Here is a 27,304-nt window from a genome sequence, read left to right on the forward strand (position 1 = left end):
ATATCTTTGTGTGATATATCAGGCCACTTTTTAGTTTCATCCTCCCACTGGGTCATAAATGGTAGGTTTATTAAATATTTACCGTAACCGTTTAAATCATGTTTTATGTGTGCTCCCACAACACTGTTTTCAACTGGCTGGCTATTTAGACGGACGTCTCACAGAAGAAAAGGAAATACGTCACATCTCTTACTTCTCTTAAATTCATTTGTTCAGAAGTTTGTAGGTGAGGACATTTATTGTGGGCATTCTTTGCGGTTTATCCAAAGGCTTTTTTAAAGATCACATACTTCTTGTTCTTGCAAAAAAAAAATATTTTGTGGTTTTGGTATAATACAATGTGTTTGCATGGTTTATGGTTAAAAAAAACACATTCTTTTCCACATACCGTACATTTTTGTAGCTCTAGATTTTACTCTCTTCCTGAAACGCATGAATTTGAAAAGCTTTGTGTCTCTGATTGGCCAGATAATCTGTAATTTGTGATTGGTCTGAATACCTTTGACATCAGCCAGAAATGTGGCGCTCCTTACCGTGTTTGAAAAATTCAGTCTCAATCCAATGCTAACAGGTGTTAACAGGAATTATGATAATGTCGGTCTCTTCTACATCACCAATCCCAGGAAGTAAACTGTTATATTCCAAGAAAATAGATTTATGTTGGAGACAATAACTCGTGCCATTGTTTACTTGGGGGTTTGTACCTTTTGCATATCCTTAACATGTACTGATACACACCTACACAGCAAAGGGAATGAATTCATGTATCATGAATTGGACCATTGGTGCTCTTTAACATTCATCCTGTGATCGGATTTATACTGTATCGACCGAAATTTAGTATAGCAGCAATATAAATTTTGGCCATATTATCCAGCCCTACTTATATATCCTAATGTTTTTTGGCATAGAAGAAAAATATAATTTTGACCCATGCAATGTATTGTTGCCTATTGCTACAAATATACTTGTAAGACTTAAGACCAGTCCAGCGTCAAAATGTACTTTACCTCAAATCTTCTGACAAAAATGAGCAGTCGTGTTTTTCATGGCTGTATATGACTGTCCCACAAAAGTCCAGGTAAGGAAGATCGTCTTCCAAAACATTCTTTTTATAGACTCCCAATGTCTGTGGAAACACAGGAAATGTAAATTTACTTTTAATTATTCAAATTAACATTAGAAGCTAAACAGAGAGACGCTAAAGGGTAACAGATCAACAGATATTTTTCACTGCTCTCTTAGTTATCATGCTATAAATTATGCAAATATCACACACATCATCATGACAACTGTAGACTCATCTATTCACTAAACTCCTCAGATTATTATAGTCTGGACTTCATCTGTCTGTCACAACAACATCATGAAAGCTTTGATCATTCACACCAGATGAGTTTTACTTTACACCTGTCGTACAAAATACATGATGCTTTATAGACCACCTTTAATATCATGTCTCAGGTAAAGCAGGTAAACCAGTATTTCTTGAATGCTAGCCTGTAAACAGTGCTTTGCTTTGTTGTCATTTGAATATGAGTAAATAATGCAAATAACTGGCTTTTACCCTCTCAACCAATGAAAAACATACACATTAGTGAAAAACACTGAGGACTGCCCATAACGACAGCAGCATTTCACACAATATATCACAATGTCATGTGCATGAGGAAAGAAGACTTTGATCGAGCAGGTCAGTGAGTTTGTTTTTTATAGATTTAAGATGTTGCATCGTTCATGTTCGTTGTTTGTTTTCTCACGTGTTTGTCCTGATGGGATTTACTGTTCATCCATGCTGGTAGATTTCTGTCACCCATTGCAGTTTCATTTAATCGGTCTATAACATAAACATGCAGAGTTAGCAGGGCAACATAACAAGAGTAAGGTTAGCGGTAATGATGCGATATAACAGTGATGCATTACTGAATGCTTTACATTCAGAGACAGCACGCGCGTTACATCGATTTACAAAAACACTGGATAAACCAACATATATCACACATCTGTATGTTTTATTTCAAACGTTATAAATAAACGAACTTTTAAAAGATTTAATAACTCACAATCTGTCCACTGATATGCGTTTACGCGAAAATTTAACTCACTTCTTCTTCATTGTGTTTATCACTCGAGTGTCAGTGTGTGTGAATATCGCCACCTGCAGCCTGCGGAGGTCGCATTTCTAGCATAGACTGTAAAAAAAATTTCTAGGCTGCATACGTCATTTATTTCTGGATATTAACCAATTTAAGTTGACTATTATTCTTAGCTTATCGTAAATTGTTGTAATATGCTTATGACATGCAAATGTAATGCTCAGTTAACTTAAATAAACCAGGCTTGATGAAGTAGCCAGCCTGCATATGCGACCTCCGCAGGTGGCAGCCGAGAAACGACATCTGCATTTTCTCCTCCATTTACACATAAAAACAAACTAATAGATTTATGATGCTATTAATAATAACAACAACAACAATAAGAAGAAGAGTAAAAATACATTTTTTATATTATGTTAGGAAAGAAAAAGAAGGAAAGGGGAAGCATTTTATTCAAATGAGTCCTATAAAGTTTGAAGTGAATATAAGATAACTACATCAGTCTGTTGTAAGTGACACACAACTGTTACTGCAGTCAGTTAATGACACTATAACCTTTGAAAATAGTCAAATGTGTGCATGTGATCAGAGCCTATGATAAAACAAATAAGATCTAAATCAACAATGAAGACTTCCTCTTACAATTTTAGCCATGCAAAAAAGCAACGATGCTAGGTAGAAGGATTAAAGTATACAATAAGGTAATTTTACTGCACAAACAGTTTTTTTTATCTGTTATTATTATTATATTTTTTTATCTTAATGTTTAAAACATAAACATGATGGGACATTGTAGCTATGTTTTTCTCTCAAACTTCAAAATAATATGATTCAAATAAAAATAATCTTAACAGTCAGGAAGTGGTGTAGGTTAATGCATACTATATATACACCATACTCTCATATACTTTATTTGTCACTATAGTCATATTACTCTCCTCTTGTGTGTGCTTTGCTTTCCCACAACCAGCATTTTTCAATTCAATTTTATTTATATAGCGCTTTTCACAATTGTTTAATTGTTTCAAAGCAGCTTTAAATGAATAAAAGCAGGAGAAAACACAGAAAAATCAGAGGACAACAAAAGAAGCAGAGTAGAGCGGCTAAGATTAAACCATACTAATGAGCATAGTTATAATGTAACGTAAAGAAGAGCGTTAAGCCAATGTCAGCTGACTCCCTAGGTTGAAAAAACTCCTTGATTTAATCAGGAGGGGAAAGTCCTATGAAGAAAAAAACCCGTGAGAGAGAGACAGACATAGCTGATTCTATAGAGGATATACTTTATATTAGATACTATTTTATACAATTTTATATATATACAGGTTAGTGTATGGGCCATTCGCATGTAATGCAAGTGTAATACAGTATAGTGGATGAATATCTAGTATAAAGCTAACTATTGCGGCATAAGTATATTTAGTAGACAAATTATGTGAATGCTTTGTTCAAGAGAAATGTCTTTAGTTCAGACTTAAATTGATCGACAGTGTCTGATTCTCGAACATTGTTTGGTTAATCATTCCGGAGCTTAGGGGCTAAGTAGGAAAAGGATCTAACACCTTTAGACATTTTTTAGACATGATAATTTGCATGGCATCCCCCCAGTAACGAGTTACAATAGTCTATTCTAGAGGTCATAAAAGCGTGGATAAGCTTCTCTGCATCTGATGCAGACAGCATATGGCATATTTTTGAGATATTTCTAAGATGGAAGAATGCTGTGCGGCAGACGTTGGAGATATGACTATCGAAAGATAAATTGCTGTCGAACATCACACCTAGGTTCTTGACTGTAGAAGATGACACATCAGTGCAGCCGTCTATGGGCAGCTTGTAATCTGACATATTATGTTTGGAGCGATTTGGTTCAATAATAAGTATCTCTGTCTTATTGGAGTTTAGCATACGAAAGATATTTGCCATCCGATCACTGATATCCCTAATAAAGTCTTTTAGCTTGAAAAACTGGTGTGTTTCACTAGGATGTGAGGAGATGTAAAGCTGGGTAAAATCTGCATAGCAGTGAAAACTTATGTTATGTTTCCTGATAATGTCTCCTATAGGGAACAACGAGAAAAGGATAGGACCTAGAACTGATCCATGCGGTACGCCATATTTAACCGTATTGTAACACTTAAGGTCTCACTAACATTTATTAATGCATTAGCTAACATCAACTGATAATATTTATTGTTACAGCATTTGTTGATATTTATTCAACTCTTCGGACCCACCGGCGGGTCCAAAACAATATTTTTATTTACGCCAAAGTATGTGGGTAGGTGACTCTTTTAAATTCAGGCATGCCCAGTTATGCAAAAAAAAAAATATTATACTGCATAGCATTTAGAATTTTAAAAGTAGTTTGTTGGTTTATACAAAGGCAATAGTTCAATACATTTACTATTGTTAATCATGTACAACTTGTACTAGAATAAAGTAATGCTGTAGAAGTATTGGTCATTGTAACTTTATGCACAATGCACAACATCTATCATATTGTGTCGCATTGCGATTTATTTGTCCCAACTTTTAGTGTTGACATGACATTACAAAAATCACTAAATGACAGGGCATAATGTCTTTGTGTTTTCTATCTATCCTCTATCGCAGCTCCTTTTTTATTTTCATTCATTTATCACCTCTGTGTTTCTCCTTTTTTTTTTTACCAATTTTTAGAAAGATGCTGTGTTAAGTGGTATAGAAGGCATTCAACAGTACTGTACAGTAGCATTGTCCATTCCCCATCAACATCCCCACTCCACCTCACCAATGTATTATTTCAAAAACACAAATTCATTTTTAAATAGAGAATTTGATTTCTAAAAATCCAGAGCTCTGTTTCTTACAGGAATTTTTCAGTAAATCATAATGTGTTGCCTTTTCTTAGTTCCCTCAGGATGAATGATCTCATTATTTAAACACCCAACCTGTGTCTGAATGCCTCTTCCCGACTACTGTGTGTATATGTGAAAGTAACAGAAAATGACAAGCCAAATCAATGTGGACCATCAGCACCTTCTGGCTTTATAGGCAAACACTGGGCACATAAAAAAAAAACTAATGTTGAAAGTTATATATGTTTGGTGGTTACAGACCCTACAGTACACAACTCTGATGTGTTTTACATCTTATATAATGTAAAGCATACCAACATGACATTTCATAGTTATGGACAGCTGCTATTGAAGGCTGCATCTTCTGGAGGTCACATTTGTAGGCTGCATATGTCATAAAGACATTTATTTCAGAAAGTTTGCTGTTATTCTTAGTTAAAGCTAAATTGTTGTAATATGCTTATGACTTGCAAATGTAATGCTCAGTTAAGTGAAATAAACCAGGCTTAATGACGTTTGCCGTATGCATATGTAACCTCCGAAGGATGCAGCCTTCCAGTTGAAAAACAGTCATTGTTTTTGCTATGGGAAGTAGGCAATGTACTTTTTAGTAAGAAAAGGTGCAATTACACGGACTAACACGTAACAGAAGTGAACATTGTTGCCTAGACAACATTTTGATCTTTAACAATAACCCATTCTTGTCACATTTTTTTTTCTTTCATTATTTCTTTGTCTTGCAATGAGTTATATCAGTTGTAAAGTGTGAATTGGTCTGCACTGCAGTAGACCATCAGGGTTCTTTAAGTTTACTCATTTTACCATACTACCTTTTGGGACATAGTAATTCTTATTTTGAAAACTATTAAGAACTACTTAAAATTGAGATGCAGGGGTAGTATATCTGAAATGTATTCATACTAAACATGCAAATGGACACAGTCTCATTTGTGCAGCTGAGCCAAAAGAATTTAAATGACAATATTTTTAACGTCACTTTATAAACCTTTCAATTATGAGTGAGGGGCATTTCAATTAAAAAGTTCAGGGCAAAAGCGTGATTGTGAATGTTAACCAGGCCCGGCATAACTGGGAGGGGGGCATTTGAATCCCTTGTGGGGGGGCTCCACACTACCTTATTGTGACTGATTTCCTGCTCCTTTTAATTTATTTTTAATTTATTTATTCCAGCTACCTGTATTATTGCCTGTATTAAACCTATACATGGTCGACTTTCACTATTAAATCGCCCAACAATCTTAATAAGGCTTATAATCAAGAATTAACTCTGTTTTTCAGTGCGCAAATAAAAAACCCCAGAGTGGAATTCAAGGACATAGGTGCCGTTTTCCTTAATTGATGTTTCAGCCTGCGAGGTTTTAAACATTCGTTCAATGCAAATCACACAAGTTAGTAATGGGGCTGTCATTATCATCATAATAGGAAAAGCAGACACAACAGTGAACTGCGAAGATAAATCCGACTTTATTAATGAAACTGAACCTCAGGGCTGCCGTCCGGTCTGGGCTAACAACTTTAGACTCCTGCAAGCACTGAATTAACTGGAAAAAATCTAAGCTTAAACCAAATTAAAAACTGAAACATAAAACATAAATAATATCAAATAAACGTATAATATAAAAGTATTATAGAACCCCTAAAAAGTAATAAAATGACAAAAACTTAACTACTAAACTACTACTACATTAAAACTTAATGGCTACAAAACTGTAAATAAATAAAAATACTGTAAAGAAACAAAAGCACAGCATCTAAAAGGTTACAACATTTTTAATGCTAAGTTAAAGTGTTTGTGGCCCTGCTTTTTTATAATGGGGGGGTTATAATGTGTGCAAAAATATCATTAGTATTATTATAATGCTACACAGCATTCTCACATAAAAAATAAAAATGAAACTGTTGTTGCTTTGTGAAAAGTAATGAGCAATACTTTTACAATGAAACAAATGTTGGAAAAGTTATATATTTGATTGTTTTTTATGTATATGTTATGTGTCTCCGCTCGGCATATGGATCTTTTATCTGCATTAATAGTGCTTTCTGGTTTGTCACTGGTCCTGGGTGACTCTTTGATCTCTCTGCTGCCTATCCGACTCCTCACCTGCTCTTTAAATTGTTCCCTGTTCTGTATGGACTACCCCAATAGCAAACCGGAGTGACTCTATTCTCGTCTATCTGCCCTGCTGGAGTTGTTAGCCCGGGTAGCAGCCCTGATGTTCAGCTTTATTAATAAAGCTGGATTTATCTTCACAGTTCACTTAAAGGATGATAGTGACAGTTACATTACAAGCTTGTGTGAGTTGCATGCATTTAAGAAACAAATGTTTTAAACCTTGCATGCTGAAACATCAAGGAAACGCCACCTAGGTCACTGAATTGCACAGCGCCTTCATGTAGGCTAGCTCGTTTTTAATTTGCGCACTGAAGCCATTCGCCTGATACTTAGTTGCAGTCATTGGATAAATTCAGTTATACACATTATTAACGAAATTGTTAAATCAAAATGACTGAATTTATCTCTCCAATTTTATTAATGTCTGTTCAAAAAACTGGGGGGGGGCACAAATTCTTTCTGGGGGGGCAGGCCCCATCTTTGCCCTCCGTGGCTCCGGGCCTGATCTGATGTTAAAATACAGCATATCAACTGACAGAACTGAGCTACCAAAGTAGCTACATTTTCCACCATTGTCTTTAATCATTCTCTATAAAAACACAAAAACACATTCGCTGTGCATTTCGTCTGTAGCGCTATAAAGAAAGTCAAAGCAATAAACAAGACACGTAACGTCGTAACTAGATCGTAAATACCATCAATAAGGCCTGAATCTGTCGTACTAGGCAGCGCACTACGGGTGTTAGTAGGCAAGAGCAGTATGCGAGCACTGAAGAGTGTGCTGGAGGGAGGGGGGCGGGTCATTGAGTTCATATTCTCTCTCTCTCTCTCTCTCTCTCTCTCTCTCTCCCTCGCTCTCTCTTTCTCTCTCCAGCTGGTAGGAATAAGTGTCAGATAGATGGTGAGACGAAATACAAGCGCTTTTAAAATACGGTGCAAAATGTGCGCGCCTCTGCGCTTCGCGTGACCTTTCGTGAGGACAAAGGGAGTCGATGAGCCGCTGCTGCCGTTTTCAGGTCAGTAATACCAGCGCGCGCCCGGTGCGCGGAGAGCGGCGATGAAGCGCGGATCGCTGTGAACGGTGATGGCCGACAGTCAACGGAGGGGAACAGATAGAGATAGAGGCAGGATGACATCGGGATACCCGCAACCGTACGCGAGCGGCAAAGCGTCAGACATACAGGAGCTCGCGTCCAAACGCGTGGACATCCAGAAAAAGCGCTTCTACCTGGACGTGAAGCAGAGCGCGCGCGGCCGATTCCTAAAGATCGCCGAGGTTTGGATCGGCCGAGGCAGACACGACAACATACGGAAAAGCAAACTCACTCTGTCCATGTCGATGGCGCCGGATCTGCGCTACTGTCTGGGAGATTTTATCGATTATTACGCGCACGTCGGACTCCGGGGATGCGCGGCGGCGCCACCGCGGCCGGATGAGCAGAGCAACGGACGCAAGAGAACGTCTGGTCACCCGGCGTCACCAAGCGGCTCCGCGGCGTCCGAAGAGCAGACCCACCGGGTCCTGAAGAGCGAGTTTATCGAGAGAGACAACAGGAAGTACTATCTGGACCTGAAGGAGAACCAGCGCGGCCGGTTCCTGCGCATCCGGCAGACCGTCGCTAGAGGACACGGCACTATGGGATACTACGGTCAGGGCATCGAGCAGACCATCGTGCTGCCCGCGCAAGGGCTCATCGAGTTCAGAGACGCGCTGTCTCAGCTCATCGACGACTACGGCGACGACGAGACCGACCGGGCCGCGCGGAACCATGACGAGTCGCCCGAGTTGCCCGAGGCCGCGTCGTTCCGCGTCGACAACAAACGCTTTTACTTCGACGTGGGTTCGAACCGCTTCGGCGTCTTTCTAAAGATCAGCGAGGTCCGGCAACCCTACCGGAACACCATCACCGTGCCCCTGAAGGCCTGGTCTCGGTTCGGCGAGAACTTTATGAGGTACGAGGAGGAGATGCGACACATCTTCAGCTGTCATAAAGAGAAGAGGACAGACACGGACGAGCAGGAGGATTGACACGTGACTTCAGTGCTTTATAGCGCTATTAACAGTGTACCTCTCTAACCTCTGCTAATGAGTCTCCATCTTCATCACAGTCATCACTGCAGCTCATTTCATTGAAAACACACAGTTCAATACAAGCCCTTCATCTCTTTACTGGATTACAGGTTGAGCACTTTGCAGTCATGAACCTGCAGTGGGTCTGTGTGTGCGTGCGCGTGTGTCTGTGTGTGTGTGTGCGCGTGTGTCTGTGTGTGTGTGTGTGTGCGTGCGCGCCTGTGTATAGGATTTGTTCTCTTTAAATCGTCTAGTTTGTAATGTAATATTTACTGTTATTATGTACACGTAGAATCAAATCCAAATTTATTCTAAAGAGAATGATAAATCTATGATAAGAGTCCTATCTCTGTCAATAACAAGATGGTTAAGACAGCCAGTAGTTGTCAAACATGTCAGAGTGAAACATTTTCTAGTAATAATTCAATTCCACGTACAGTGCACGATAATGAATAATGTTTAGCCTAATGTGATTTATAGTTTTCTGATACTTGAAGGCCCAAATACCTTGCAGACGATTGCAGTTTTTTTGAAGCAGCGTGCAGCTAAATGATCAGAGCTTACAGCATGACATCTGACTTCACCTCACATGATCAAAGTATGCACAATAACATGCTTTCCCCATCTGAATTTAGAAACCAAAAAGTGCATTAATTCACTCTTTAATAAAATGCTGGGTTATTTTCAACCAAGCGTTGGTTCACAAAGCAACAAACCCAACCAGGGTTGTAATTTATCCCAAAATGGTGGGTTGTTTTAACCCATTTTAGGGTCAAATATAATTATTTTTTGGGTTAATTTCACACAGCGGCTTGGTTTGACCCAATGTTGGGTTGAAAAAACCTTCCGCAGCAGGTTTTAGAGTGTATATCTACATTATTGATATGCTTTAATTGGATATAATTGGAGATGGACACATGTTGATGTTTTAAACATGGCTTTAAATAATAATAGCATGTTTCTCATTATTCAAATCCTGAATCAATCCAGTGATCGTCATACAGTATGTGCAATATTTAGCAATATTTTCCCATTAGCTTTTTTCCTCTGAGCCGGTGGCTTTACATGACAAGTGTGCAAAAGCAACACAAACACAGCCATTATTATAGTACTGTTTGCTTTCAGCGTGAATGGGCTGTAAAGTTATGTTCAGCCCAATGACAGATTTTCAGATTTTGGTGTTAATCTCTATTTGTGTGAGATTAAGAAAGCATAAGATTTACACATAACTCCAAACTTATGCTTGAAATGCACTTAATTCCACTCAAAACAATACCCATGTTGAAAATTACATGGTCATAGGTATATATTATTATACGTAATAATTATTAAAAATTGTAAATTATTAATTGTCTATGAATGACCCACAAACTGCCTCATTCCCAGATGTCCCCAGGTTTTTTAAAGCTATAATGAAGTTTAGAGAGGGTTAATACACTAGTATACAGCAAATGTTAACTAGTTGCCTTTAGAAAGCCTTTTTAATCTGGGGTTGTAGCATATTAGAGGCATGTTGTTTCTCATTGAAGCACAACTAAAAATATATTTATTTTAATTTGAAGCCTTTATCAAAGGGTTTCGTTGGTTCTCTTGTACTGTAGTGCTGTCTATAGGCATGTTCACATGTGCAATTATTGTCCAGCTGACAAAAAAAGCAATCCGGCACTTCATACTGATTCCTATAGATTTCAGCTACTCAATACTTTCTCTTATCTGTTTGAAAGTGTGTTGTGTGTGTGCGTGGGTTACTGTTTATCTTTAAGCAGAATCTAACAGAGAATTATGGGTAGATTTTATGGGTCAGTTTAAGATGCAGACTCCTCCCACAGGAAAGCACTTTATTTCAACAGCACTTTCAGCTGCTACACCTGCTTCGAAAAATTCATCTCTGACCCATATGATAGTAATGACAATCATGCCTAAATCAAGTTAACTCCATACATCTCTACACGCCAGAAGTCTCTTCATCTGTTCGCTCATCGCACAGGTTTAGTTGTTTAGTGCAATGTGGAGCAGTTTTGTCTGTGTGACAAGACAGCAGATTTTACAACAAGGGCTGCTACTGTACGAGAGACTGTCTGCGTTCTCTTTGATCAACTGTACTTTGTTGAATGGTTTGAGCGAGTTGTTTTATTTCTCATTACTTTCGAGCCTCTGTCCTGCAGAGGCCATCGAAGCAAACATTTGCCCTACGAACAGTGAACATTTGCAACGAATGAACCATGTGCACTTTAAAAGTCCGAGTACAGGTTTATTCCCTTAGCAAAGACAAAACGGTGAACATTTTGCTTGTTATAGCCTACATGTATGTGAAATGCATGACCAGAAGAGAGCAGTGTTCATATAATGTTCTTGTTTTTTTGATATGGCGGTATATACATTTTATTTTGTTGTTAATGTACACAATTACTCATCCAGGCTAAATTATTTTAAACAAATTATTGGGAATATCTGTTTCTACTAAAACTACAGGAGAAATAGTCTAAACATGCAGCTATATCTGAGTTTTATCCCATGGGCCTTAAAATCTTTACATTTGGACTGTAATGATGATGAGCTTATGTTTATCATTTAAGTTTATTTGCATTCATTCCCAAAACAATTTATTTTACAGATGATTGAAAAAAATGATCACACAACATGAGCTCACAAATCATCGTATAAAATATTCCTATTCGGGTTGCTGGTAAAAAGTGAGATGGTAGATACATAAAGCTCTTTCTATATCTCGATGTTGATAGTCGTGTGGGTAATGTGATGTGGAAAAGAACAGATTATTCTGAACATTTTTATCTTTTGTGTTGAAGAGCTGCAGTTGGAGTTAAGAAGTGTCGGTGTTTGTTCAATGATTTCAAAAGATGAAAAGTAATGTTTTGGTGTATTTTTCGATAATGTATTTAACATTAGTGTGTCCTCCTGTAGACCCTTGGAAAATAATAATACGACTCAAAAACAAGAAGAAACGGTTGTGTCTAGTAGCACTTTCTTTAATGTGAGTACTGTATTAGTTTCTGTTTAACATGTATGGTACAGTATGATTATTCCTTCTTTGCCTTGTAATGCTTTTTAAAGGTTGAATCATGTAGGATACGTATCTGAAGAAATATGACGTTTTAAATATGAAGTTCATGCATGCCGACAGTTGGGTCCTAACAAACTTTATAATCTATATCAAGAAAATGGTGCTATATGAGAAAACTTCAAACGGTGCTGAACAGGACCCCAGCTGCATGCATGTTGAATGATAATGGAAACACAAAACAGTGTAGTGAACTCAAGGCTTGACGCTGTTGATCTCAAGATGAACGGCGAGATGTCCTTTGTGAACGCGGGCTGTTTTGCGTAACTGTAAATCATGCATATAATGTCAGGCACTGGTTTGTGTTGTCATAGGCTGAGCTTCAGACACGTTTGGATGGACCCGCCAACAGGTCTGTGTTTATAGTAGTATGGTCTGTTTACTGATGTCAAGGTGTGGTTTTTGGACATGTATGCAGGAGCAGCCAAACAACTCAGACTTTACAGTAAAATAGTCAGTACTGTACATCATAACTGTGAGTGTGAGCTGTAGACATGTCTGTATGGTGGATATCTTCACCAAAGTTCATGATCAAATGTGCAATGCTTATTTACAGTTACCCAATATTTGTGTGTAAACGTTCCACAGACAATCTAATAAAGTACAACTTTTTTATGTTTAAAAGTGTCTTTTCGCATTTATTGACCGTGTATTTTTAAAAGTGTGACAGTGATATATCACACACTATAAAAAAATTCTGCATCTTTGTCAAATCAACATATATTTTAATCTCCAACCCTGCTCTTGGTAATCTACCTTCCTGTATATCTTAGCTACAACACAAATTACAATAATGTCAACTTGCTGTAATTGATCTTGAGTGAATTTATCTTATCTCTTGATAAGTTGCTACAACTAAGTTGAATTCTTTTAATTATATTTTATAACAACTCATCTCTATTCAAGATAAATAATAGTAAGTTAAATGACTTCTAAATCTGTTGGAGTCGATGGTGTGGGCAGCACTCCGACATGTGGTGCTTCCGCACTTTCGGCGACCTGAGTTTGATTTTGATTCCCTGTCCGGGAAACCGCCCCTTTAAGTTTAATGTACTTTTGTTTTTGGTTCACATTACTTTAACATTTGGTGGAAAGTTGAAAAGATTAAGTAAATTCAACTTGTGCTGGTGTGAAGCAGTTAATCAAAGTGTTCAGGGTTCACTGAAAAAAACAACTTGTAAAATTTACTTTGAAAAATCCTTGTAACAATTTGCACAAACTTTTTTTAAGTAAAATTTACTGCTTTTTTAAGACTTACCTACTAAAATCAAATCCAATCTACTTAATAATGCATGAAAAACATATTTTAAATAATTAAGTAAATGTTACTTCATTATTTTTTTTAGAAGTTAGATTTATTTTAATCGTTTAGGTAAAGTCTATTAGTTTTTTTTTTATTGAAGCATTGCTGTCCGAAAAATATTAAATAAATCATATTTACTGTGTTATTTTTTTTTAACATAGTTCTATGGACTTAGTTATTTTTAGTGTTATAAATGGCATTAAAAGTCACTCATTGAATAAACTTGATTCTGAACAGAATCACACACACTGTGTAGAGAAATACAATAATGTTCCGAACAGGTTTCATGTAAAGAAACACTGATCACCTGAACGGTGACTTCACAAAATTATAATTTACAACAAAACAACATCAATGATATAAGAGCTTAAATAGCAAATATTTAAGTAGTTAAATTCTTATCAGTTCTTACTCTGCGATAAAGCTTAAAAAATAAAAATATTCAGGCGCAAAGGATTGTGGGTATTCCTTACAACATGTGCAAATAAATTTAACTTAATTTTACTTAATTTTTTTAGTTTAATGGAATTAAAGTTTAAATTAACTAAGATTTTTTACTTGAATCTGCTAAAGATATTGATTAAAATTTACTTAATTATTTTAGGACTGTGCAGTGACTATAAAACAGTTAAATAATACAAGAAAATATCTAATACGACTTACTATTCCCACACAGTTCATTTTCTACATGAAATTATTGTGTATTTATCATCATTTTACTTAGGAAAATCTAGTTCTCAAAAATTGTTATATTATTATGTAGAAATTATCAGAGTTAATCTAGGATATATTACTACACCAAAAAGTTTTTTCAGTGTTGCTTGATAATTACAGACAGGTGTGGAGCTGGATTCTGCAGGATGGTAGCTCACCAGGTTAGGGGCAGGGTTGGAGACACATGCTTTAACTTAACAAATTAAGTTAAACAATTTTAACTTGTTTATGTCAACTTTTCACAAGTCAAAAAAATAAAAAGTAGGTTGAATTGAATAGCAAAACCAAGTTGTTTTAACTAAATTTAAAACTAATGTATATATCATTAATTTTATTCACCATAATCTTTTACAGCTTTATGAATTTGTTATTAAAGTATCAAGTTGTCCTAATATAATAGTTTTTGTATAATAACCAACCAGAACTTTTCTAAAAGCTTTTTCTTACACTTTAAAAAATTAAAAGTTGGAAAAAATACTTCAATAAGTAGCATCTAAAAATTTAAGTTTTTCATTTAAAAAAATTCACCTAAAGTAAAACTATGATGAAATTTTAAGTTGAGTGGGTGTTATCAAAGTATTTAAGTTGATCCAATGTTTTACTATTTTACTATTTTATTTACAGTGTAGGAGGTTGTTGTTATTGTGAGAAATTAGAGGTTTTGAATAGAGGTTGTTTTTTTAAAGTCATCACTGGGGTGATTAGTGTTTGCTTTGTTGAACAAATTCTGTGTCAGGTTGAAAATGCAGTTCATTCAATCATTATTTTCATTTTATACTCTGTTATAATGATTTCATAAATCTAGGCCATTTGAATTTACTGTAATCTCAGTTAAGACTTCAAACCCTGTTTAAATGCAGTCACAAACAGTCACTTTTGAAATTGAATTTAAATCATCGGATGAGTACTCAGACTATACAGGTAGTTAATGTTCTGCGTGAAAATGAAACATGAACTAGAAACATTTTAATGTTACTTAACATGTGGAGTTAAAACATTTTAGTTTTTGGTTTTCAAGAGACTTTCGGTAAGTAGATTTTTTTACTTGGTATGCAGTATAGCAGAGCAAAAATAGGCATGTTTATCTACACATAAATTTGAGGAAGAAATGTTCCTGTGACTCAGGGTCATCTGAGCGCAAGAGCTGGATTGAAATCACTTATTGGACAACAAAACACTTCTGTTTTTTTCTTGAGAAATACTAGTAAATTAGTTACATGCATAAAAAAATTATTTTTACGTATATCTTCATCGAGCTACAATAACAGGATGACTAAATACTGTAGAATACTCAACTTAGATAGATAGATAAAATGCCCACAAAAAAAGGAAGCACTTCTCTGTATGTGAGTGTGATGGTGAAAAGCTGTGAATGTTGTAAATAGAAACTTCTCTTTCTCACATTGACCTCCCAAGTTAAACCATTTCCTCTCTTGCTTAAATCTTCCAACGTTCATGCACAAATTCTGTTCACTGGAATTAGATTAACTGCGTTGTTTATCGTTAATTTTACTATCGAAACTTGTAGGAGTTGGCACAAAAGATCAAGTGCATCATTGTGCAACATGATTCTTCAGATGCCACTTATTTAACCATAAATAGTAATGTGTGTAAGAATAAACTGTAATCGCCTAATTATAAAAAAAAAGATGGCACAGAAATGTATTGGCTTTTATCTTTTATTTAAATCCTTTTAAAATTAAAGCCATCTATTGATGCACATATTTAATAAAAGTCGATCTAGTAGACTTGTAGTGTAATTCTATAAAGTCTTTTTCACAGTGTGAAATGCTAGAAATGTGTGATGTGATGTTGTTTGAATCTCATTGGTGTTTGGACTAGAGAAGTGGTGGGGTTAACAGTACTAGGTAATTTCCTGTGCCTTTGCCGTTCAGCGTTTGAGGTCAAGCGATTTCCTTTTTGGTATGTCACTTGATGTTCCTCAAACTGAAGTGAGAAACTTCACACAGTTCCCCTGCAAAGACACTTCTGATCATGTCACACACAGGTTTAACTGCAAGTTTTCTTGATGGTAAGTACTCAGAATATCCAAATAAAAATCAGGATTCAAGTTTATTATGCGATTGCATATTTATTTTGTTTATACAGGTTTTATTGTTGTGATATAGACTTGTTTGATGTTTTGAACGCAACTCATGCTGTATGTGGTGTTGAAGTGTGATAAAGTCACATGGATGTTTTGACATACGCATCCAAATTTATGTAAACTATGAATGATGCACTTTAATAAATGATTTTCAACCCAGTGTTGCGACTAAAGGTGACAAACTCAACACATTGGGTTATTTAACATATGGTTGGTTGTTTTAACCCCAAAGGCTGGGTTGTATTAATCAGCTCTTGAGTCAAATATAACAATTTTCTAGGTTAATTTAACCTAATGGCTGGGTTTGTTCCTTTTTGACCGAACGCGGCATTCAAAATAACCCAGCATTTTTTATGTGTGCTTTTCATTCACTCAAAATTATTAGCAGACATGTTCTTCAAATCAAGTCATGTGATTATCAGATCATAACTTTAACAGGCAGCTTCAACATTTACCCTGTAAAGTTTGATTTAAAAATAAATTTAACAATATATTTCTACTCATTGTTATATGTGATTATAGTTGGATGAGTTGGTTTCACATGTAGTCTCGCATATATATATATTTTTTTTCAAATCATTACTAAGCTATAAAAAGTAAAGGGAACAGTAAAGGTCATTTTACCAATAAAACTAATTCGGGTTTTGTGGTCGTACAGTCAGATGGTGAAAAAGTATTTTTGTCCATGTGCTGAATACACTCTTAAGTAAGGTGCTTCATGGTGCCATAAAAAATTTTTTTTATCTAAATGTTTCTATAAAGAACCTTTAGCATCTGGATTCAGATTATGAAAAGGTATGAAAAAATGGTTCTCTAAAGGCCAATTCATACTGATCCAACAAATGCGTTGGGTTGGGTCAGTGTGAAACCCCTGTTGGCAGTTGTTGGATAAAAATAAATGAGACTTTAGAATGTTGGGTTTTGTTGGCGTTTGTTAAAGTTGGTTAAAGTTTGTTGTTTGTTGGATCAGTGTGAATTAGCCTTAAAAAACATTTGACTAAATGGTTCATTAAAGGAACACGGCAACTTTTTGGGACTTTAGCTTATTCACCGTATCCCCCAGAGTAAGATAAGTCCGTACATACCCTTTTCATCTCTGTTCGTCCTGTAACTCTGTCTAACGCACACACCGCTAGCTTAGCTTAGCACAAAGACTGGAAGTAAATGGCTCCAACTAGCATACATCTCCCAATAAGTGACAAAATAACACCAACATTTTCCTATTTATATGTTGTGATTTGTATAGTCACAGCATGTACAAATAACAAGGTCATGTGAGACACAGCCATCTTTTAACCGTATACATACTAGGAACTATATTCTCTGAAGACGAAAAAATGCTACTTGGGCGGAGTGATTGTATGTATACGATTAAAAGATGGCTGTGTCTCATATGTACATCCTGTGACTATAAATATCACAACATATAAACAGGAAAATGTTGGTGTTATTTTGTCACTTATTGGGAACAGTATGCTAGCTGGAGCCATTTACTTCCAGTCTTTGTGCTTAGCTAGGCTATAGATGCATGGGTCAGACAGAGTTACGGCATGCATGGAGAGGAAAAAGGTAACTCCGGGGATACGGTGAATAAGCTAAAGCCCAAAGAGTCGGTGTGTTCCTTTAAGGAACCAAATATGGTTCTTATATGGCATCTCTATGAAGAACCTTCTGTACCACCTTATTAGTGTATGCCATCATGTTAGCAAAGATTTTACAACATGAGAAACATTTGGACAACTGCTGTGAAATTTAGTTAGATTTGTACTTCAACTTAATTAGAGTGAAGGGAGGTCTAAGTGTGCTAAGTGTGCCTTTAGCCAAATATAAAGGTCATCTACACTTTATAAATGCTGGGTTATTTTCAACCCAGCTTTGGGTCAAAAAGGGAAGAACCCAGCATGTTGGGTTGAAATTAAATTTATGCTGGATTATTTCAACCCAAAAATCTGGGTTGTTTGTTGTGTCAAATATAAACATTTTCTGGGTTAATGTAACTAAATGGCGGGGCTTGAACTTGTTTGACCCAACGCTGGGTTGAAAGCAAAAAATGTATAAAACATAAAAGTGTAATAAGGCAGTTTTTCAGGATGTAGTTGATGTTCAGGTCCAAATACCCGTGAGATTATTTATTATAACATGTGGAAAAGGCCATTTATTGGTGTGCAGGATTGAGTACTGTTTTGTGTGTGTGTGTTGAAAACATACACAGTTTTTAATGAGACAATATTTCTTTGTTCATAATGAACATTCAGTGATATATTATCTAAACAAGGTTTAAAATATACATTATGACCTAACTGTGGTCTTCGAATGGGTGTAGGCGGGGCCTGGGCAAAGTGATATCAGTTTGCTCCAACAGCTTGTCCCATGAGACTGGGTTTTACAAGATTTAAAAAGTAAAGAGTTGCAGATTTGTATCATTGCGGGGTGGTTGTGTTCACACACACGCGACACACAATTATCTTTATACAACATAAAATAGTGAATTTCTTATATTAAATTTCCTTTAATTAAAGTAGCTTTTTTATTTCCTTTTTCATTTTTCTATAAGTATCAGGTTTAATGGCTGAGCTTGATACATTTAATCAGCATTTGCGATTTGAAAAGTATAAAAAAAGTCTTGTTTCTGTAATTGTAATTTGTGTTTGATGTCGAATTTAAGACATTTATTTATTAGACACAACTAAAAGATCACAGATATTTGGAGTTTTGAACTAGCTTCTTTTTTATACAAAAAACGACTGTCTTTAAGTAAAAAAAGGAAATGGGTTTAAGGGGTTTCCGTGTTTTGACTTCTTGCCTAAAACTAACACTTAAGAATTGTGTGAAAGCTTAAAACTTGTCATAGAGCTCAGATAGCAGCTGTACTTAGCACCGCAGGCAGCCGTCTTTGCTGAGATCCACAGAAAGCTGTTTTGGTTTTTTTATATTCCTGTTCACTCTCATTTCAGGATAACTATTTGTTGTGAACAATGGAGAGAAGAGAGCAGGAGGAGATTGAGGTCTCCACATCACACCAGCTAAAAGGAACCCCAGCATTGAAGAACTTCACCATACCCAGGAAGAAACGGACCTGTGGAGAAGGTTTTCATAGGTTTTTACCAAATGCGAATCAACATTACAAAACATTACTTGTGTTTGTAATGGAGTATTAAAAATCCAAATGGTTCTAATCTGAAATGACAAATTTCAACAGTGTTATTTGTTTTTTTATTATTGGATCAGTACTTTTAGAAAGATGTCCAGAAGAGAGTCGAGATTACAGTCTCATATTTTCAAAACTGAGGGATTCCAGGCTTGACACAAGAAAAGACTTAACAAACACATGCGTCTGGAAAGATGTTCATTTAGTGCACAATGACAGGCTTCTTCAAAAGTTCTCAGAAAAAAGGTATAAGAACACGTTTTCCAAAAATTACAGTGACCTTGTATTGGTGTGCTGACCCCAAAATACTTCATTCATGCAAATATTTATCTTTATTTTCAATTGATGCTGCTTCACTAATACAAGAAATCATGCCTCAGTCGTATAATAATAAAGTAGTGTTGTATGCATTTAACATATCTGTCACTGCATGCTTTTTGGTTGACTACAGAGCAGAGATGCGTGCCAAGGGAAGGCATGGAAGAGAAATGGAGGAAAGATTCTGTTTTTTGGTCACATCAGAACAAGTGACGGAACAAATTTATCAGGATGGTCTAAGGGTTGGCAGCTCTGTCCAGCACACTCTGGGAAAGGCATCCCATGGAGTATATTTGTTTAGACATGTTGATGTGGCAATGAAAGCAACAACCAATGCAATAAGTGCTACAAATCTGTTGATTTTCAAGGTTTGTTAAATGCAATTATTGTCCCAAACAGTTCTGAGCTTTCTTATTGTTATGCACTCTAACACTAACTCCATTGTGCTTTTGGGCTACAGGTTCTTTATGGAAAGGTGAAAAAAATTGCACCAAGCTTGACCTGGAAGAAAAGTCAAGATCCCACAGTAGGCTTTGACTGTCACATGTCAAAAGATGTTTTGTCCCCTCAAGACACTCTTTACCAGCAAATGCTTGGCTCTTCTGTGAGTTAGTATCATCTTATAATGTTCAATTCTGTGGAATTTGAACTTCAGGACTTCTTACAAGCTGTACTGTATATTTCCAGGTTTTTCTGTTTGACTTCAATGAAAACCAGGAACTTAGTGAAAGACCTCGGCAGGTTTTGCCGTATGCGGTAGTTTCATTTGTACCTGACAGCTGTGCCATTCTGACCCCATGTCCAAATGTACCATTCTCACCTACAACTCATGGTAAGATTGCCTGGAAAACTTTCATTATTATTACATAAATAAAATTTTTTTTTTGCTACACATCACTATAAATTACGTCATCTTGTCTTCAATGATTCTAAAATGGCATGTTTCCATTTTCTATTGGAAATGCAGCCGACCGTTTTCGGGCATGTACTGTGGCTCAGAGAAGAGGTAAAGGAGACACAGCAACCATTATCTTCAAACATTTTGGTACAACTCAGATTCCAGGAGTAGAATATCCATTTCAAAATTTGCAAAACACACAGGCACCGAGACATCACCAGATTCCCATCGGCCAAGACTCGATGCTACATCACACTACTGTTTCTCAAAACCAGAAAAATGCTCCTGGTGCATGGGAAACATCAGACAAATGTGACACAACACCAAGTCCTTCAGATAAGGTTTCCACAATAGTGTATTCTTCCCGCTCAGTTAGAGATCCTCGTCTATCTCGACGAGAAACAAACCAAAAGAGCAATTGCTCTGAGACAGAAACAGAATCCTCAGCCTTACGAAGTTATATAAGGAAATGTGCTGAAGACCCTCAAGACAAAGAAGCAAATCCTGCATTTGAAATGGCTGGAACAGAGTCTGGTCCGGAGGAGCCATCAAAAACTGATGCACAAAAAAATGAGGATTGTTCCCTACAAGCCCCCCTGAACAAATGTGTGCAGCAAAAAGCAGAAACACTGCCTTCAATAAAGCTATTTAAAATGAAATTCCAGAAATATGCTGAATATTTCAGGCTTAATGAGGAGGAAAGGCACAAAAAAATCTGCTCCCTAGAAAACATGTCACCAGAGCAAAAGCAAGCATTAATAGACCGTGTACATTTCTATGAGGTGTATTATCAGAGATATAAGAAGGGGTTGCTTTCTCAAAAAGTCTGTGAGACAGAGAAGCCCTTCGTTTCGGGAGAATCCACAGGGAAACGCATTATGCAGTCAAAGGACAACACATACACACAAAATCAGTCTGATGTGAGCCAGACAATAAATACTCCAAATCTTTCTGAAACATGTGTTCAAAACACTGACAACACATACATTAATGATAGCAAACATCAACATAATCCAGAAGACTGTGCCGTGATGTTACCAGAAAACAAGCAGGATCTTCTACCAGAAAATCGTCAGGATTATGTGGACCATCTCAAAGGTTGTCTGGTTCAGTCTCCACAAAAACTTTCAAAGCAATTTTTTGAAATTGGATCACTAAATCACAAAGATGACAATGCTGATCTGCAAATTGTACAAGACAATCTCAAGCGACCCATATCTTTAAGTTGTACTTTCAGAGAAGGTAAAACTAATCCCAATATAGAAAGCCATACAGGCACAGATAAGGAGTTTGAAAATAAATCTGGTCTAGATATTAACTCGGTTGAAAGACCTTGTCATGAAATAAGCATTATGTGTCCAGGTAATACCACAGCCGTGGATATTGCAAGCTTTGTTGAAGTCTCTAGTTGTGGGATGTCAGAAAACAGTAATCCCAACCCTGCCATAGCAGAAAGACAAGAGCAGAATGAAAAAAATGACAGCAATTTTAAAGACAGGGATTCTTTATCCCGATTTACATTTAGCGAAGACTCTGAAATATCAACAGATTGTAATATGGCAACATTAGAAGAAAACAACAGTACTCTCATGGAATTGTACGAAAGACTTCAACTCGATCAACTATTGCCAAAACAAAATTGCGAGCAGAGTTTACCTCGAAGGGCTTACCTTTCACCTAGAGTTATGGGTGAATCTGTGGACACCACTTTCCAGCAGAAATATGAGAACACAGATCACAGTAAAAATAAGACCAAAATCATGAGATGCTGGGAAGATCTCCATCTCATAGTGACTTTAAAGGCCAGCAAAACACCTGCTCATACAGTAGTAAGACTCGCTCTCTCTGAACGATTTTCAAAACTCAAAAGCTGTCAAAAAAGAGTGACTGCCTTGGTGAATGGATATAAAGAAATGGGAACCCATAATGCTGAACTAATAAAACTACTAGCCAAAAGGTACAATACAGCTAAATTACACGCCAAAGACAGGAGCTTGAGTAGACCTTCTAAAAAGACATGTTTCTTCAAACAGACCACAATTCTAGGTCTAGGTCGCTTTCTGAGGACAAAATACATCAAGAAGAAGCATTTGTGGAAAACAAAAAAACATATTTGCACAAATATGGTGTCGACACATGAACCTGTGAACAGCAAGATAACATCAGACAATTCATCACATACGTCCACGACAGTTTACCAAGAAAGTAAGGATCAGGAACCAGACCTTAACTCTGATAAACAACAGTTACAAGTCCAGGTTAGTCAGGAGTCAAATGCAATTACAAATCAAATCCAAGAACGTTGTAGTCCAGTCATATCTGTTATCAACAATGACTTCACACCATCCCTGGGGTTCAAGATCATTTCTGAATCCAAAGAGGAGGAAACAAGGCCTGCAGAACCACTGTCATTAGATTCGTTCTACACTGACATGAAAAGGCCAACAGAGGATGTTACTTTAAGCGTAAGTCCAGTAATGGTGAATGAAGAAGAACATGTTATTAAAATTACAAACAGTTCAAGTGAAACCACAACCCATTTAATAAATTATGATAGTAACAAAGCAAATGAGAGTACAATCACAAAGGAGGGAAGCTTGTTACAGGAAGTGACATCACAAACTGCATCAGATCCATTAGGTACAGCAGAGCCCAACCCTGCAAAGATGTCAGAAGAAGACAATGTGGAAACTTCTGAGAGCTTAAGTATATTTAGTCATCAAACTAACCTCCTGACTCCAGAATCCAACGTTATGTGTAATATCAATGACAAGGCTGAGACTGAGTTAGAAGTTCTTTCTGACAGCGCAGTGGATAATATGGAAACTAGTGACATAAATACAAGTTTGAAATGTCCTCTGAACTCACAGGATAGGAGCACAGGAGAGATGACTATAAAGGATTACAGTCAGAATATCCAAAACAAAAATAAGCCAGGTCTCGCAACTAACGACACATCCACAAACAGCAGTGTTTTGTCTACTTTGTCTACAAAAATTATAAGAACAAACAGTGAAGTGGAAGAGTTGATCGAAGAGGAGACATCAGATTTACAGCATTGCAGTCAACAGGCTTGGAAATGTACTTCAAATAACGTTTCAGATCTTATTGATGATGAAAATACATCTTTAAGTGGCCAATGTGAGATGGCTTCAGAACACACAAAGAGCAACAACACAAATTCTCCTGGTCTTACCATTTCAAATACCCAACATATGAGCACTGCCATAATAAATAAAAACTGTAATTTCTTCACACCAGAACAAAACCAAAACTGTGATGTTGACTCACCAGAAACACAGCTCATTTCTAAGTTGAGAGATTACTTGACTAAATTTGAGTCCACTGTGAAGAAACAAGAAGCAGTGAATGAAGGTATGAGAGACAAACCATTGGTGTGGATAACCCTCGACAGTACAGCACATAAACAGCATTTAGCTGAGAAAAGCCAGTACAGGACCGGGAAGGAGGCTGAAAATGAAGCTCAAGCTAGGCCTGATGTCTATGTACTGGTGCCTGCTGAATCCAAGAGAGGCAGAAGATCTGCTCACACCAAAAGAACCAGCAGGCATAAATCAAAGAGATCCAGATGGAGCTCGTGCCCTAGTGTGAGTCCTGACAGTACAAGTGTACTCGACACGGTCAAAGATACAAGTCCTCAACCCCAGCTGAACAACGTGATGGCAGCTTCCACAGAAATCTTCATCAGTAATGAACACAGTGCACAAATCATCACGCAAAGTAATGAATCTACAAGGCAAGTAAGATCCATCGAAGTTCCAATTGACCAAGACTCGGCAGACACGGATGGCAAATGTGAAGCGAGCAAGAGGCAATCTTTGGACACGGTGGAAATCATTGACGATGAAAATGTGAGCAGTTCAATTGCCTTCAGTGATTTTAGTGTTAGTGACATTTCAAAAACTCTTAAAATGGCAGACCAAACAAAGTCATTAGCGGAACTTGGATCTCTGCATTCTAAATGCAAGAACATGCTGCAGCAATTTATCTTAAGATTTGAACGAGATCAGAAAGTTTCATTCAAGCAGTCTTTTGTTTCAAGGAATCTCATTGTAGAGCAATATTTAGACCATCCACCTGGACATGTTGACCTGAAGTATGAAGCAGTCAATTCTTACTTGGAGTTGCAGATGATGATGGAAGTGTGGCAGTTTGTGGAAAATAAAATGAATTTCCTGAGAGGCCAACCTACATTTCGAAGTTTGCTTTGGTATGATCCGTCTCTTTACGGTGAACTCTATAAGGGCGAGGTTGGGTTTCAGCAGCAGTCCTCATTGTTTACATCTTTTCAGAAGATCTTGACCCAGGAGGGCTACAGTAAACTACATGAGTACTACATCACAGTCTCCAGCCTCCATCAGCAGTTACTCGTGGACCCTGACGCATCTTACTACATGTATATGAAAAGCAAGCGCGAGCTGCTCGAGGCAGAAGCCGCGCTTAGAAATCCACATGATATCAAAAGCTTCTTTTTATCTGTACCCATGACCTCTATGCTCAATTTTGGAGACAGCTTGGAAAGTTTACAAAATGTGCACCAAGTTATAATGAGTTTTGTTGAAACACCATCAGATCAGTTGCCAGGAACGTTTGATGTGGGCAAAGCAGAACATCTGTCCATCACATGCAGATATCTACAAGAAAAAGCCTTTTTCATAAGGTCATACAAAGAAATCCTTACTAAAGTGTCATGGTTTGGACTTGAGCACCTTCTTTATGATGCCTCTAAGATCCTCATATGGCAAGACATTGATTATGGGGTGTCTAATGAAGTTCTCCAAATGTACAAGAGTTCGAACCCACAAATTATTTTTGGGGTCACAGAATCTGGTGTCACTCTTGTGAATAAAAAGGAGTGGCCCCGTCTGTCTACGGATGGAGCGGAGACCTCGATGGAAAAGCAAACAGATACTGCTCAGAAACACAAACCCACTCAACTCAGTCATTTACAGGTGACAATTTCAAAAGTCTTCATTGAAGATCAAAATGTTTTTGAAACATTTAATAATTAAAATAATTTTATTTGGTAGGAATAAAACATCTTTTAAATTGTATTTTATATCCGATTTTTTTATGATCTAGAGTATAAATTCAGGAAAGGAGGTGGCTAATTCAATGTCTAGAAGGAGGTAGGAACTGCATTCTTACATTTTCGAAGTGTGAATTTCAGGATGTAATTTTAATATTCAAATTAATTTGGCAGTTGAACCAATGTGGATACCTTGTTGTTAATTTTGTCGGTAATAAATGTTCTCTGCCATCCTCAGGAAATCTTATCCAGCCATAAAAGCATGTAACATGAATGATAAGTGTGCCAACCAACCGTTTCAACCTACTCCTAAAGTTCACACTGTGAACCCAACACCATATCAAACACGTCATCAAAAAGACAATTCAGTGAATTGGGGAATGATGGGCAAAAATGTGTTAGACTGGAACAAACCTTCAACATCACATGTACACGCTGAAATCAAGACTCACCTTCTGTCTAAAAGACGAGTAACTTCATCAAAGTCTGAGCCGAGGACGTCTTCAGCAGATATACAGAGGGCTCAGGCGCTCAGAGAACAGGAATGGCCTTCAGTCTCGGCTCCCCAAACAACTTTACAACAAGAATCTGGTGTTATACGTCCAAGATTTGACAGTGTTAAACATCAACAAACTGGCACTGTATTACATTGTCCTGTGGCCTCAAAAGAACCAGTAAACCAGTTCACTTTAGCCATGGCACAGCCTTTCAATTTACCAAACTTTCCATTGAACACAAATTTTGTAGCTCCTCCTCCTCCTCTGTCAGTGCAGACGTTTTCCAACTCCTTGACACATGTCCCTGTGTCCAACATGTTTCCAGCCATTAACTACCCATACTTTCTTCTGAATGGACAAACGTACAGCACAGACTCGACTGCAGCCGGTCACCCGTATACTAGATATAATCCTAACACCATTTAGACCTAATGTACTATCAACTATGATTTAATGACTTAATAAATGTAATTTTTGTGAATCAATTTTATTTATAGGTAAATTATTAAAACCTGAACAGATTTTATGTCTTGGTGTTTTCATAAATGTGTACCCAGTACTTTAAAACAAATGTATTGTATATTTTTAATATATATTTACATTTACAAGTAAACCGTTTCATATATGACAACTTTTTATACAGATAATGTATTGTTCTAATGATCAAAGTTATGTTAATAAAGAGTTGTTATTATTTTAACATGAGTAATAATTTCTTTATCAGAATTGTTTTAGATGTAATGTTCAGTTTTCCAATTGCTCAGCTGGCACCGTGTTTAATTCATTTTTTCAGCAAAAATAAAGAGGTAATACTTTTCCCATCATACAACTACTGCAACGTCACTGCATAGAGAATAGGTTGTGAATAGGGTGCCTTTTAATGTACATTATATTTTGAGTTTTTTAGATTTATAGTTTTTTTGTTTTGAAAACAATTTACATTAATTTATTCTGTATAAATAGCCCCCTCTGTAATTAATAATCTCACAAGAATACATGCAAAAATAAAATGATTACTCTAAACGTTAATCAATTATTAGTTAATGTAT

General features: G+C 36.7%; 3 protein-coding genes across 6 annotated transcripts in view; 2 read left to right on the forward strand and 1 right to left on the reverse strand.

Annotated features, from left to right (window-relative positions):
• Positions 1-2,141, reverse strand: part of wrn (WRN RecQ like helicase) — a 26,869-nt gene extending 24,728 nt beyond the window's left edge. Inside the window, exons 1-3 of one of the 2 annotated variants that reach the window (XM_065271649.2) lie at positions 2,064-2,141; positions 1,761-1,837; positions 1,011-1,129 (exon numbers count right to left, since the gene is read on the reverse strand). In XM_065271649.2, the coding sequence (XP_065127721.2) occupies positions 1,011-1,129; positions 1,761-1,817 (176 nt within the window). In that variant the 5' untranslated portion in view covers positions 1,818-1,837; positions 2,064-2,141. The remainder of the gene's footprint in view (positions 1-1,010; positions 1,130-1,760; positions 1,838-2,063) is intronic. The other variant, XM_065271650.2, reaches the window with a different exon arrangement.
• On the forward strand, positions 1,665-26,955 carry tex15 (testis expressed 15, meiosis and synapsis associated). Of its 3 annotated transcripts, none has more exons than XM_073816091.1 (9): positions 1,665-1,693; positions 19,299-19,431; positions 19,573-19,738; positions 19,944-20,178; positions 20,271-20,414; positions 20,498-20,642; positions 20,778-25,681; positions 25,812-25,858; positions 25,997-26,955. In XM_073816091.1, the coding sequence occupies exons 2-9, from the start codon at positions 19,320-19,322 to the stop codon at positions 26,679-26,681; spliced, it is 6,438 nt and encodes a 2,145-aa protein (XP_073672192.1). In that variant the 5' UTR covers positions 1,665-1,693; positions 19,299-19,319; the 3' UTR covers positions 26,682-26,955. The 3 variants fall into 3 exon arrangements, with proteins under 3 accessions (XP_073672192.1, XP_065127716.2, XP_065127717.2); XM_065271644.2 differs by lacking the exon at positions 1,665-1,693 and adding an exon at positions 16,179-16,269; XM_065271645.2 differs by lacking the exon at positions 1,665-1,693 and having other exon boundaries at positions 19,306-19,441.
• Positions 7,928-12,838, forward strand: purg (purine-rich element binding protein G). The gene has a single exon (XM_065240520.2). The coding sequence runs from the start codon at positions 8,155-8,157 to the stop codon at positions 9,097-9,099; it is 945 nt and encodes a 314-aa protein (XP_065096592.1). The 5' UTR covers positions 7,928-8,154; the 3' UTR covers positions 9,100-12,838.
• Positions 26,956-27,304: the final 349 nt, after the last annotated feature.

Source organism: Paramisgurnus dabryanus, chromosome 10 (assembly GCF_030506205.2).
Source record: "Paramisgurnus dabryanus chromosome 10, PD_genome_1.1, whole genome shotgun sequence".
Lineage (NCBI taxonomy): Eukaryota > Metazoa > Chordata > Actinopteri > Cypriniformes > Cobitidae > Paramisgurnus > Paramisgurnus dabryanus.

What these genes read in the sequence shown, in the direction of transcription:
- purg (XM_065240520.2), top strand. Translation starts at nt 8,155, where the DNA reads ATGGCCGACAGTCAACGGAGGGGAACAGATAGAGATAGAGGCAGGATG.
- tex15 (XM_073816091.1), top strand. Translation starts at nt 19,320, where the DNA reads ATGGAGAGAAGAGAGCAGGAGGAGATTGAGGTCTCCACATCACACCAG. An exon ending in AGCAAATGCTTGGCTCTTCT is followed by an intron (nt 20,415 to 20,497) that starts GTGAGTTAGTAT and finishes GTATATTTCCAG; the next exon opens with GTTTTTCTGTTTGACTTCAA. An exon ending in CTCAACTCAGTCATTTACAG is followed by an intron (nt 25,682 to 25,811) that starts GTGACAATTTCA and finishes TTTATGATCTAG; the next exon opens with AGTATAAATTCAGGAAAGGA.